General features: G+C 47.6%; 1 protein-coding gene across 1 annotated transcript in view; it reads right to left on the bottom strand.

Annotated features, from left to right (window-relative positions):
- The window catches only part of LOC119698538 (elongator complex protein 3-like), a 77,451-nt gene extending 64,811 nt beyond the window's left edge, over positions 1 to 12,640 (bottom strand). Inside the window, exons 1-5 of the mRNA XM_038130511.1 lie at positions 12,633 to 12,640; positions 10,919 to 11,058; positions 6,996 to 7,087; positions 4,574 to 4,622; positions 1,678 to 1,784 (exon numbers count right to left, since the gene is read on the bottom strand). Of these exons, the coding sequence (XP_037986439.1) occupies positions 1,678 to 1,784; positions 4,574 to 4,622; positions 6,996 to 7,087; positions 10,919 to 11,058; positions 12,633 to 12,640 (396 nt within the window). The remainder of the gene's footprint in view (positions 1 to 1,677; positions 1,785 to 4,573; positions 4,623 to 6,995; positions 7,088 to 10,918; positions 11,059 to 12,632) is intronic.
- Between the last annotated feature and the right edge of the window lie 377 nt (positions 12,641 to 13,017).

Here is a 13,017-nt window from a genome sequence, read left to right on the forward strand (position 1 = left end):
CCCGGGTTTATTCCCGGGTGGATTCCCGGCGCCATTCCGGGGTTTATTCCCGGGTGGATTCCTGGCGCCATTCCGGGGTTTATTCCCGGGTGGATTCCCGGTGCCATTCCGGGGTTTATTCCCGGGTGGATTCCCGGCGCCATTCCGGGGTTTATTACATCCTGGATTCCCGGTGCCGTTCCGGGGTTTATTCCTGGGTGGATTCCCGGCGCCATTCCGGGGTTTATTCCTGGGTGGATTCCCGGCGCCATTCCCGGATTTATTCCCGGGTGGATTCCTGGCGCCATTCCCGGATTTATTCCCGGGTGGATTCCCGGTGCCGTTCCGGGGTTTATTCCCGGGTGGATTCCCGGCGCCATTCCGGGGTTTATTCTTGGGATAATTCCCGGCGGCGTTCCGGGGTTTATTCCGTCCTGGATTCCCGGCGCCATTCCGGGGTTTATTCCCGGCTGGATTCCCGGCACCATTCCCGGGTTTATTCCCGGCTGGATTCCCGGTGCCGTTCCGGGGTTTATTCCCGGGTGGATTCCCGGTGCCGTTCCGGGGTTTATTCCCAGGTGGATTCCCGGCGCCATTCCGGGGTTTATTCCCGGGATAATTCCCGGTGCCATTCCCGGGTTTATTCCCGGGTGGATTCCTGGCGCCATTCCGGGGTTTATTCTTGGGATAATTCCCGGCGCCATTCCGGGGTTTATTCCATCCTGGATTCCCGGCGCCATTCCGGGGTTTATTCCCGGGTGGATTCCCGGCACCATTCCCGGGTTTATTCCCAGGTGGATTCCTGATGGGATTCCGGGGTTTATTCCCGGGTGGATTCCCGGCGCCATTCCGGGATTTATTCCTGGGATAATTCCCGGCGCCATTCCGGGGTTTATTCCCGGGTGGATTCCCGGCGCCATTCCGGGCTTTTTTCCCGCCTGGATTCCCGGCACCATTCCCGGGTTTATTCCCAGGTGGATTCCCGGTTCCATTCCGGGGTTTATTCCCGGCTGGATTCCTGATGGGATTCCGGGGTTTATTCCCGGCTGGATTCCTGGCGCCATTCCGGGGTTTATTCCCGGGTGGATTCCTGATGAGATTCCGGGGTTTATTCCCGGCTGGATTCCCGGCGCCATTCCGGGGTTTATTCCCAGGTGGATTCCTGATGGGATTCTGGGGTTTATTCCCGGTGGATAATTCCCGACGGAATTCCGGGGTTTATTCCCGGGTGGATTCCCAGCGCCATTCCGGGGTTTATTCCCGGGTGGATTCCCGGCGCCATTCCGGGGTTTATTCCCCGGTGGATTCCCAGCGCCATTCCGGGGTTTATTCCCGGGTGGATTCCCGGTGCCGTTCCGGGGTTTATTCCCAGGTGGATTCCTGGCGCCATTCCGGGGTTTATTCCCGGCTGGATTCCCGGCGCCATTCCGGGTTTATTCCCGGGTGGATTCCCGGCGCCATTCCGGGGTTTATTCCCGCCTGGATTCCCGGCACCATTCCCGGGTTTATTCCCAGGTGGATTCCTGATGGAATTCTGGGGTTTATTCCCGGCTGGATTCCCAGCGCCATTCCGGGGTTTATTCCCGGGATAATTCCCGGCGCCATTCCGGGCTTTATTCCCAGGTGCATTCCTGGCACCATTCCGGGGTTTATTCCCGGGTTTATTCCCGGATAATTCCCGGCGGATCCGGGGCTCACCCTGGCTCCGCAGTGGGCGGCGATCTCCTCGAACGGAGCCTTCTGGAACTTCTGCACCAGCAGCCGCCGCCGCTCCCGCTCCTGCTCCTCCGCCGCCACGCTGTCCGCTGAACGACCGGAAAACAACGGGAATTATCCCGGAATTCCGGGGGGAAAAACCACCCAGATCCCAGAATTTCGGGAATTCCGGGAATTCTGGCGGGGAAAAAACCACCCCATTTCCACTTCTCAGCTCATGGAACTCTCAGAACTCCCCGATGGCGGAATGGAAAACCCTCCCCATTCCCAGCGCTGGGAATTCCAGGAATTCCGGGAATTTTGGGATCCCAGCGGGAGAAAAAAAAATGCCACATTCCCAACTGGAAGAATTCCAGAAATTCTGGGATGATAAAACCTCCCCATTCCCTATTCCCACTGCTGGGTGTTCCAGGAATTCTAAAATTCCAGCCAAAAAAATTCCCAAAAATCTCCCCCAAAAAACCCTAAAAAACCCTAAAGAATTCCCCAAAATCCCCCCCAAAAATTCCCAAAAAATCCCCCCCAAAACCCAAAGAATTCCCAAAACAATTCCCCAAAATCCCAAAAAAAAACCCCAAAAAACCCAAATCCCCAAAGAATTCCCCAAAAATCCCCAAAAATCTCCCCAAAAAACCCCAACCCCTAAAGAATTCCCACACACACCCCACAAATAATCCCCCCAAAAATCCCAATTAATCCCAAAAAAATCCTCAAAAATCCCCAAAATTCTCTGAAAATATTTAAGAAAATTCTCAAAAGGAGTCCCCAAAAATCCTGAAAAAATTCCTAAAATCCAAAAAAATTCCCTCAAAGCCCCCAAACCCCCCCCCAAATCCACCCCAAAACCCCCAAATAATCCCCGAAATACCCCATAACGTCACAAAAAATTCCCCCAAAATCCCAAAGAATTCCCAAAAAATTCTCAAAAACCCCATAAAAACCCAAAAGGAATCCTCAAAAATCCTGACAGAAATCCCCCAAATGCCAAAGAATTCCCCAAAATCCCCCAAAAACCTGAAAGGATTCCCAAAAAAATCCCAAAAACTCCCAAAGAATTTCCAAAATCCCCTTAAAAACTCCCACAATGCCCCCCATAAAATCCAAAAGAATTCCTCTAAAAATTCCCTAGAATCCCAGAGAATTCCCAAAACAATCCCCAAAACCCCAAAGAATTCCCATAAAACCCCAAACCCCCCCAAAAAATCTCACATATCTCAAAGAATTCCCAAAAATCCAAAAAAACCCCAAATCGGCGCCCAAAAACCCCCCAAAAATCCCCCCAAAACCCCCCAAATTGCCAAAGAATTCCCCAAAATCCCCCAAAACCCTGAAAGGATTCCCAAAAAAATCCCAAAAACTCCCAAAGAATTCCCAAAATCCGCCAAAAAAACCAAAGAATCCCCTAAAAACTCCCACAATGCCCCATAAAATCCCAACAAATTCCCCTAAAAATTCCCTAGAATCCCAGAGAATCCCCAAAACAATCCCCAAAACCCCAAAGAATTCCCAATAATTGCCGTAAAATCCCCCCAAAATTCCAGCAAACCCCCGAAAACCCCAGAAAAACCCCAAAGGAATCCCCAGAAATCCTGAAAAAAATCCCAAAGAATTCCCCAAAATCCCAAAAAAACCCCAAATCGGCGCCCAAAAACCCCATAAAACCCCCAAAAATCCCCCCAAAAAACCCCAAATTGCCAAAGAATTCCCAAAAATCCCCCAAAACCCTGAAAGAATTCCCAAAAACCCTCCAAAAACTCCCAAAGAATTCCCAAAATCCGCCAAAAAAACCAAAGAATCCCCTAAAAACTCCCACAACGCCCCATAAAATCCCAACAAATTCCCCAAAAATCCCCAAAAATCCCCAAAAATTCCCTCACAAGTTCCCTAAAACCCCAAAGAATTCCCAATACTTGCCATAAAATCCCCCCAAAATTCCAGCAAACCCCCGGAAACCCCAGAAAAACCCCAAAGGAATCCCCAGAAATCCTGAAAATATCCCAAAGAATTCCCCAAAATCCCAAAAAAAACCCCAAATCGGCGCCCAAAAATCCCATAAAACCCCCAAAAATCCCCCCAAAAATCCCCCAAATTGCCAAAGAATTCCCAAAAATCCCCCAAAACCCTGAAAGAATTCCCAAAAAAATCCCAAAAACTCCCAAAGAATTCCCAAAATCCGCCAAAAAACCAAAGAATCCCCTAAAAACTCCCACAACGCCCCATAAAATCCCAACAAATTCCCCTAAAAATTCCCTAGAATCCCAGAGAATCCCCAAAACCCCAAAGAATTCCCAATAATTGCCATAAAATCCCCCCAAAATTCCAGCAAACCCCCGAAAACCCCAGAAAAACCCCAAAGGAATCCCCAGAAATCCTGAAAAAATCCCAAAGAATTCCCCAAAATCCAAAAAAAAAACCCAAATCGGCGCCCAAAACCCCATAAAACCCCTAAAATCCCCCCAAAAATCCCAAAAACTCCCAAAGAATTCCCAAAAATCCCCCAAAACCCTGAAAGGATTCCCAAAAACCCTCCAAAAACTCCCAAAGAATTCCCAAAATCTGCCAAAAAAAACCAAAGAATCCCCTAAAAACTCCCACAGCGCCCCATAAAATCCCAACTAATTCCCCCAAAAATCCCCAAAAATTCCCTCACAAGTTCCCTAAAACCCCAAAGAATTCCCAATAATTGCCATAAAATCCCCCCAAAATTCCAGCAAACCCCCGGAAACCCCAGAAAAACCCCAAAGGAATCCCCAGAAATCCTGAAAAAATCCCAAAGAATTCCCCAAAATCCCAAAAAAAACCCAAATCGGCGCCCAAAAATCCCATAAAACCCCTAAAATCCCCCAAAAATCCCCCCAAAAGCTGAATTCCCTCTCACCGATGGCCTTCTTGAGCGTCTCGTAGGTGATCTCCTCAGCCGGGGCTCTCTGAGAAGGAAAATCGGGAATGAAATTCCCCAAAATCCCAAAAAAACCCAAAATCCCCCCAAAAACCACCGAAATCCCATTAAAAAAAATTAAAAAAAGAAACCAAAATTGCCCCAAAAATCTCCAAAAATCCTGATTCTGGGAAAATCCCAAAAACCCCAAACCACCCCCAAAAAAAAACAAAACCCCAAAAAAACCAACCCCAAAAAATCCCAAAAATGCCAAAAAACCCCAAAATTCCCAAATCTGGGAAAATCCCAACAATCCCAAATGCCCCCCCAAAATCCCCAAAAATCCTCAAAACCCCCAAAAATCTGAACTCCTAAAAACCAAAAAAGGCTGAAAACCCAAAAATCCCAATTCTGGGAAAATCCCCCCCGCAAAAAAAACCCAAAATCACTAAAAATCCCCAAAATCCCGATTCCGGGAAAATCCCAAAAACCCCAAACCACCCCAAAAAAACCAACCCCAAAAAACCCCAAAAATGCCAAAAAAACCCAAAATTCCCAAATCTGGGAAAATCCCAACAATCCCCAAAAATCCCCCAAATCCCAAAACCCCAAAAAACCCAAAACCCAAAAAATCCCCCAAATGCCTAAAAAACCCCAACATTCCCAAATCTGGGAAAATCCCAAAATCCCCCAAAAATCCCCAAAAGCCCCAAAAATCCCAATTGTGGGAAATCCCAAAATTTTGGGAGCTTTCTGGGATTTTTTGCGGGGATTTTTTTTGAATTTTGGGAATTTTTGGGGATTCTTGGGGATGTTTGGGGATTTTTTGGGGATTTTTTTGGGATTTTTTGGGGATTTTGGGGGGATTTTTTAGGGATATTTTGGGGGATTTTTTGGGGGATTTTTTGGGGATTTTTGGGGATTTTTGGGGGATTTTTTGGGGATTTTTTGGGGATTTTTGGGGGATTTTTGGGGGGATTTGGTGGGCGTTTTTTGGGATTTTTTGGGGGATTTTTTGGGGATTTTTTGGGATTTTTTGGAGATTTTTGGAGGATTTTTTGGGGGATTTTTTGGGGATTTTTTGGCATTTTTGGGGGATTTTTGGGGGATTTTTGGGTGATTTTTGGGGGATTTTTTGGGGATTTTTTGGGATTTTTGGGGATTTTTGGGGGATTTTTTTGGGATTTTTTGGGGATTTTTTTGGGATTTTTTGGGATTTTGGGGGGATTTTGGGGGGATTTTTTGGGGATTTTTTTGGGGATTTTTTGGGATTTTTGGGGGATTTTTTGGGGATTTTTTTGGGATTTTTTGGGGATTTTGGGGGGATTTTTTAGGGATTTTTTGGGGATTTTTTTGGATTTTTGGGGGATTATTGGGGGATTTTTTAGGATTTTTTGGGGGATTTTTTGGTGGATTTGGGGGATTTTTGGGGGATTTTTGGGGTGGATTTGGGGATTTTTGGGGGATTTTTTGGGATTTTTTGGGATTTTTTTGGGATTTTTGGGGGATTTTTGGAGGATTTTTTGGGGATTTTTTGGGGGTTTTTTGGGGATTTTTTGGCATTTTTTTGGGATTTTTGGGGGATTTTTTGGGATTTTGAGGGATTTTTGAGGGATTTTGGGGGATTTTTTTTTTTTCAGGGATTGTTTTGGGGATATTTGGGGGATTTTTCGTGGATTTCTTTTATTTTTGGGGAGATTTTTGTGGAATTTTTTTGGATTTGTTTTTATTTCGGGGGATTTTTGGGGGATTTTTTTCAGGGATGGTTTTGGGGATATTTGGGGGATTTTTGGGGATTTTTTGGTGGATTTTGGGTGGTTTTTTGGGATTTTTTGGGATTGTTTTAGGGATTTTTTTTTTAATTTTTGGGATTTTTTGGGGATTTTTTGGGGATTTTGGGGGGATTTTTTCAGGGGTCGTTTTGGGGCTATTTGGGGGATTTTGGGGGATTTGGGGGGATTTTTTCGGGGATTTTTTCACGGATTGTTTTGGGGATATTTGGGGGATTTTGGGGGGGATTTTTTTGGGATTTTTTCCGGGATGGTTTTGGGGCTATTTGGGGGATTTTTGGGGAATTTTTGGGGGATTTTTTTGGGGATTTTTGGGGGATTTTTGGGGTGGATTTTGGGGATTTTTTGGGGATTTTTTTGAGGATTTTTTGGCGATTTTTTGGGGGATTTTTGGGGTGGATTTTTTTAGGATATTTTTATTTTTTGGGGCGATTTTTGTGGAATTTTTTTGGATTTTTTTTTTATTTGAGGGATTTTTGGGGGGATTTTTGGGGGATTTTTCCCGGGATTTTTTTGGGGCTATTTGGGGGATTTTGGGGGGATTTTTGGGGGATTTTTCCCGGGATTTTTTTGGGGCTGTTTGGGGGATTTTGGGGGGATTTTTGGGGCGGATTCTTTTCCCTTTTCCGCACCTGCTCCCTCTCGGGGCTGTTGCGCGACTCCACCTCCACCTGCAGCGAGGCCGTCTCGCCGATGCTCTTGCGCTTGGACAGACGATCCTCCTCTGGAAACACCCAAAAACCGCGCTCGGGAACCCCAAAACCGGGATTCCCAAAAAAACCCAAATCCCCCCAAAAAATCCCCGAAATTCCCCCCAAAAAATCCACAAAATTCCCCCCAAAAAATCCCCGAAATTCCCCAAAAAAACCCCCAAATCCCACCCAAAAAAACCCCAAAATACCCAAAAAAACCACCCCCAAATCCCACCCAAAAAACCCCAAAATTCCCAAAATCCCAATAAAAACCCCAAAATCCCCCCCAAAAAACTCCAAAATTCCCAAAATCCCAATAAAAACCCCAAATCCCCCCCCAAAAAAAATCCCCAAATCCCCCCAAAAAATCCACAAAATTCCACCAAAAATCCCCCCAAAAATCCCCCCAAAATCCCCAAAATTCCCCCAAAAATCAAAAACAACCCCAAATGCACCCAAAAAACCCCCAAAATTCCCCCAAAAATCAATAAAAACCCCAAATTCCCCCCAAAAAATCCCCAAAATGCCACCCAAAAATGCCAAACCCCCCAAAATTCCCTCAAAAATCCCCCAAAAAACCCCAAATCCACCCAAAAATTCCCAAAATACCCAAAATTCTCCCAAAACCCCAAATCCCCAAAAACCCCCAATCCCAAAAAAACCCCAAAATCCCCCCCAAAAAAACCCCAAAAATCCCCCAAAATTCTCAAAAATTCCCTAAAAACCCCCCAAAATTCCCAAACAATTCCCAAAATTCCCAAATTTCCCTGGAAAATTCTGGAATCTTTCTCGGCGCCGCTCTGGGGGCGGAACTTGATGGTGACCACGGCCCAAAATCCCAAAAAAATCCAAAAAAATCCCCCAAAATTCCCCTAAAACCCCCATAAAATTCCCAAAAATTCCCAAATTCCTGGGAAATCCCGGAAAAATTCCCGCATTCCTGGAAAATTTCGTAACTCTGTCTCAGTGCTGCTCTGGGGGTAGAACTCGGTGGTGGCCACAGCCCAAAATCCCAACAAAATCCCAAAAAAATCCCAAAAATTCGGCAAAATCCCAAAAAACCCCAAAAAATTCCCAAAAAATTCCCAAAAAATTCCCAAATTCCCAGAAAATTCCGGAATAGTCTCAGGGCCACTCTGGAGGCAGAACTTGGCGGTGGCCGCAGCCCAAAATCCCCCCAAAAATAAAAAAAAAAAAATCCCAAAAATTTGGCAAAATCCCAAAAAATTCCCAAAAAATTCCCCAAAAATTCCCAAAAAAATTCCCAAAAAATTCCCAAAAATTCCAGAATTGCCGGGAAATCCCAGAATCGTCTCACCGCCGCTCTGGGGGTAGAACTTGGTGGTGACCACAGCCCAAAATCCCAACAAAACCCCAAAAAATTCCCCCAAAACCCGCTAAAATCCCCATAAATTTCCCAAAAAATTCCCAAAAAATTCCAGAAAAATTCCCGAAAATTCTGGAATTCCCGGGAAACCGCGGGATGGTCTCACCGCCGCTCTGGGGGCAGAACTTGCTGGTGACCACAGCCCAAAATCCCAAAAAAAATCCAAAAAAATCCCCCAAAATTCCTCTAAAACCCCCATAAAATTAAAAAAAAATTCCCCAAAAAAATTCCCAAAAATTCCCAAATTCCTGGGAAATTCTGGAATTCTCTCACCGCCGCTCTGGGGGCAGAACTTGCCGGTGACCACAGCCCAAAATCCCCAAAAAACCCCAAGAAATTCCCAACAAAACCCGCTAAAACCCCCATAAATTTCCCAAAAAATTCCCAAAAAATTCCCAAAAAATTCCCAAAAAATTCCCAAAAAATTCCGGAAAATTCTCGAATTCCCAGGAAATCCCGGGATGGTCTCACCGCCGCTCTGGGGGCAGAACTTGCCGGTGACCACAGCCCAAAATCCCCAAAAACCCCCAAGAAATTCCCAACAAAACCCGCTAAAACCCCCATAAAATCCCCAAAAAATCCCAAAAAATCCCAAAACCACCGTAAAAAACCCCATAAAATTCCCAAAAAATTCCCCAAAAAATTTCCCAAAAATTCCCAAATTCCCGGAAAATTCCCGAATTCTCTCTCCGCCGCTCTGGGGGCGGAACTTGCCGGTGACCACAGCCCAAAATGCCAAATAAATTCCCAAAAAAATCCCAAAAACTCCCCAAAATTTTCCCAAAACACCCTAAAATCCCCATAAAATTCCCAAAAATTTCCCCAAAAATTCCCGAATTCCCAGGAAATCCCGGGATGGTCTCACCACCGCTCTGGGGGCAGAACTTGCCGGTGACCACAGCCCAAAATCCCAACAATACCCCAAAAAATTCCCCAAAAACCCGCTAAAACCCCCATAAATTTCCCAAAAAATTCCCAAAAAATTCCCCAAAAATTCCCAAAAAATTCCTGAATTGCCGGGAAATCCCGGAATTCTCTCTCACCGCCGCTCTGGGGGCAGAACTTGACGGTGACCACAGCCCAAAATCCCAACAATACCCCAAAAAATTCCCCCAAAACCCGCTAAAACCCCCATAAAATTCCCAAAAAATTCCCAAAAAATTCCCAAAAAATTCCCAAAAAATTCCCAAAAAATTCCCAAAAATTCCGGAATTCCCGGGAAATCCCGTAATGGTCTCACCGCCGCTCTGGGGGTAGAACTTGCCAGTGACCACAGCCCAAAATCCCAAAAAAAATCCAAAAAAATCCCCCAAAATTCTCCTAAAACCCCCATAAAACCCCATAAAATTCCCCAAAAAATTCCCAAAAAATTCCCAAAAATTCCGGAATTCCCAGGAAATCCCGGAATGGTCTCACCGCCGCTCTGGGGGCAGAACTTGACGGTGACCACAGCCCAAAATCCCAACAAAACCCCAAGAAATTCCCCCAAAACCTGCTAAAACCCCCATAAAATTCCCAAAAAATTCCCAAAAAATTCCCAAAAAATTCTCGAAAATTCCCGAATTCCTGGGAAATCCCGGGATGGTCTCACCGCCGCTCTGGGGGCAGAACTTGCTGGTGACCACAGCCCAAAATCCCAACAAAACCCCAAAATTGCCCCAAAACCCGCTAAATTCCCAAAAAATTCCCAAAAAATTCCCAAAAAATTCCCGAAAAATTCCAGAAAAATTCCAGAAAATTCCCGAATTCCCGGGAAATGCCGGGATGGTCTCACTGCCGCTCTGGGGGCAGAACTTGGCGGTGACCACAGCCCAAAATCCCAACAAAATCCCCAAAATTCCCCCAAAACCCGCTAAAAACCCATAAAATTCCCAAAACATTCCCAAAAAATTCCCGAAAAATTCCCGAAAATTCTGGAATTCCCAGGAAACCGCGGGATGGTCTCACCGCCACTCTGGGGGCAGAACTTGGCAGTGACCACAGCCCAAAATCCCAACAAAATCCAAAAAAATCCCCCAAAATTCTCCTAAAACCCCCATAAAACCCCATAAAATTCCCAAAAAATTCCCAAAAAATTCCCAAAATTTCCCAAAAAATTCCCGAAAATTCCCGAATTCCCGGGAAATCCCAGGATGGTCTCACCGCCGCTCTGGGGGCAGAACTTGGTGATGTCCACAGCCCAAAATCCCAACAAAAATCCAAAAAAATCCCCCAAAATTCTCCTAAAACCCCCATAAAACCCCATAAAATTCCCCAAAAATTCCCCAAAAATTCCCAAATTCCTGGAAAATCCCGGAATTTTGTCTCACCGCCGCTCTGGGGGCAGAACTTGGTGATGTCCACAGCCCAAAATCCCAACAAAAATCCAAAAAAATCCCCCAAAATTCTCCTAAAACCCCCATAAAACCCCATAAAATTCCCCAAAAATTCCCCAAAAATTCCCAAATTCCTGGAAAATGCCGGAATTTTGTCTCACCGCCGCTCTGGGGGCAGAACTTGGCCGCGAGGCGCTCGGCGCTGAAGGCGGCGCCGCTGCCGGCCAGGATCTCGCTGATCTTGCTCTGCGCGAACCAGAGCTCCGAGCCCAGCGACGGCAGAGAGCACCCGGACGGCAGCCTGGGGACGGGGACAACGGGGACAACGGGATAACGGGATAACGGGAACAACGGGATAACGGGATAACGGGATAACGGGAACAACGGGATAACGGGATAACGGGAACAACGAGAACACGGGATAACGGGAACAACGGGAACAACGGGATAACGGGATAACGGGGACACGGGAACAACGGGATAACGGGGACACGGGATAACGGGATAACGGGAACACGGGGACAATGGGATAACGGGAACACGGGGACAACGGGAACAACGGGAACACGGGAACAACGGGGACACGGGGATAACGGGAACACGGGAACAACGGGATAACGGGAACAACGGGAACAACGGGAACACGGGGACACGGGGACAACGGGGACAACGGGAACACGGGAACAACGGGATAACGGAACAACGGGAACAACGGGAACACGGGGACACGGGAACAACGGGAACAACAGAACAACAGGATAACGGGAACAACGGGAACAACGGGAACACGGGGACAACGGGATAACGGGAACAACGGGAACAACGGGATAACAGGGACACGGGAACAACGGGAACAACGGGAACACGGGGACACGGGATAACGGGAACACGGGGACACAGGATAACGGGAACACAGGGACACGGGGACAACGGGATAACGGGATAACGGGAACACGGGGACACGGGGACAACGGGATAACGGGATAACGGGAACACGGGATAACGGGATAACGGGGACACGGGATAACGGGGACACGGGATAACGGGAACAACGGGATAACGGGATAACGGGAACAACGGGAAAAACGGGAACACGGGGACATGGGATAACGGGAACACGGGAACAACGGGAACAACGGGAACACGGGGACACGGGATAACGGGAACAACGGAACAACGCAACAACGGGATAACGGGAACACGGGAACAACGGGAACAACGGGATAACGGGGATACGGGAACAACGGGATAACAGGAACACGGGAACAACGGGAACAACAGGAACACGGGGACACGGGGACAATGGAACAACGGGAACAACGGGAACAACAGGAACAACGGGAACAACGGGAACAACGGGAACACGGGGACACGGGATAATGGGAACAACGGGATAACAGGAACATGGGAACAACGGGAACAACGGAAAAACAGGAACAAGGGGAACACGGGAACACGGGAACAACGGGAACACGGGAACACGGGATAATGGGGACACGGGGACAACGGGATAACGGGGACACGGGAACAACGGGAACAACGGAAACAACGGAAACAACGGGAACAACGGGGACACGGGGACAACGGGATAACGGGAACACGGGATAACGGGAACACGGGAACAACGGGAACACGGGGACAACAGGAACACGGGGACAACGGGATAACGGGAACACGGGAACAACGGAACAACGCAACAACGGGATAACGGGAACAACAGGAACAACGGGATAACGGGGACACGGGAACAACGGGAACAACGGGAACAATGGGAACACGGGAACAACGGGAACAACGGGAACAACGGGAACAACGGGAACAATGGGAACAATGGGAACAACGGGAACAACGGGAACACAGGGACAACGGGATAACGGGAACATGGGAACAACGGGAACAACGGGATAACGGGAACACGGGAACAACGGGAACAACGGGAACAACGGGAACACGGGAACAACGGGAACAACGGGAACAACGGGATAACGGGGACACGGGAACAACGGAACAACGCAACAACGGGATAACGGGAACAACGGGAACAACGGGATAACGGGGACACGGGAACAACGGGATAACGGGATAACGGGAACAATGGGAACAACGGGAACAACGGGAACAACGGGAACACGGGAACAACGGGATAACGGGAACACGGGGACACGGGATAACGGGAACAACGGGATAACGGGAACACGGGAACAACGGGATAACGGGAACAACGGGAAACGGGGAGAGGAATGGGAAAAATGGGATGGGA

The sequence above is a fragment of the Motacilla alba genome, chromosome 3, assembly GCF_015832195.1.
Source record: "Motacilla alba alba isolate MOTALB_02 chromosome 3, Motacilla_alba_V1.0_pri, whole genome shotgun sequence".
Classification (NCBI taxonomy): domain Eukaryota; kingdom Metazoa; phylum Chordata; class Aves; order Passeriformes; family Motacillidae; genus Motacilla; species Motacilla alba.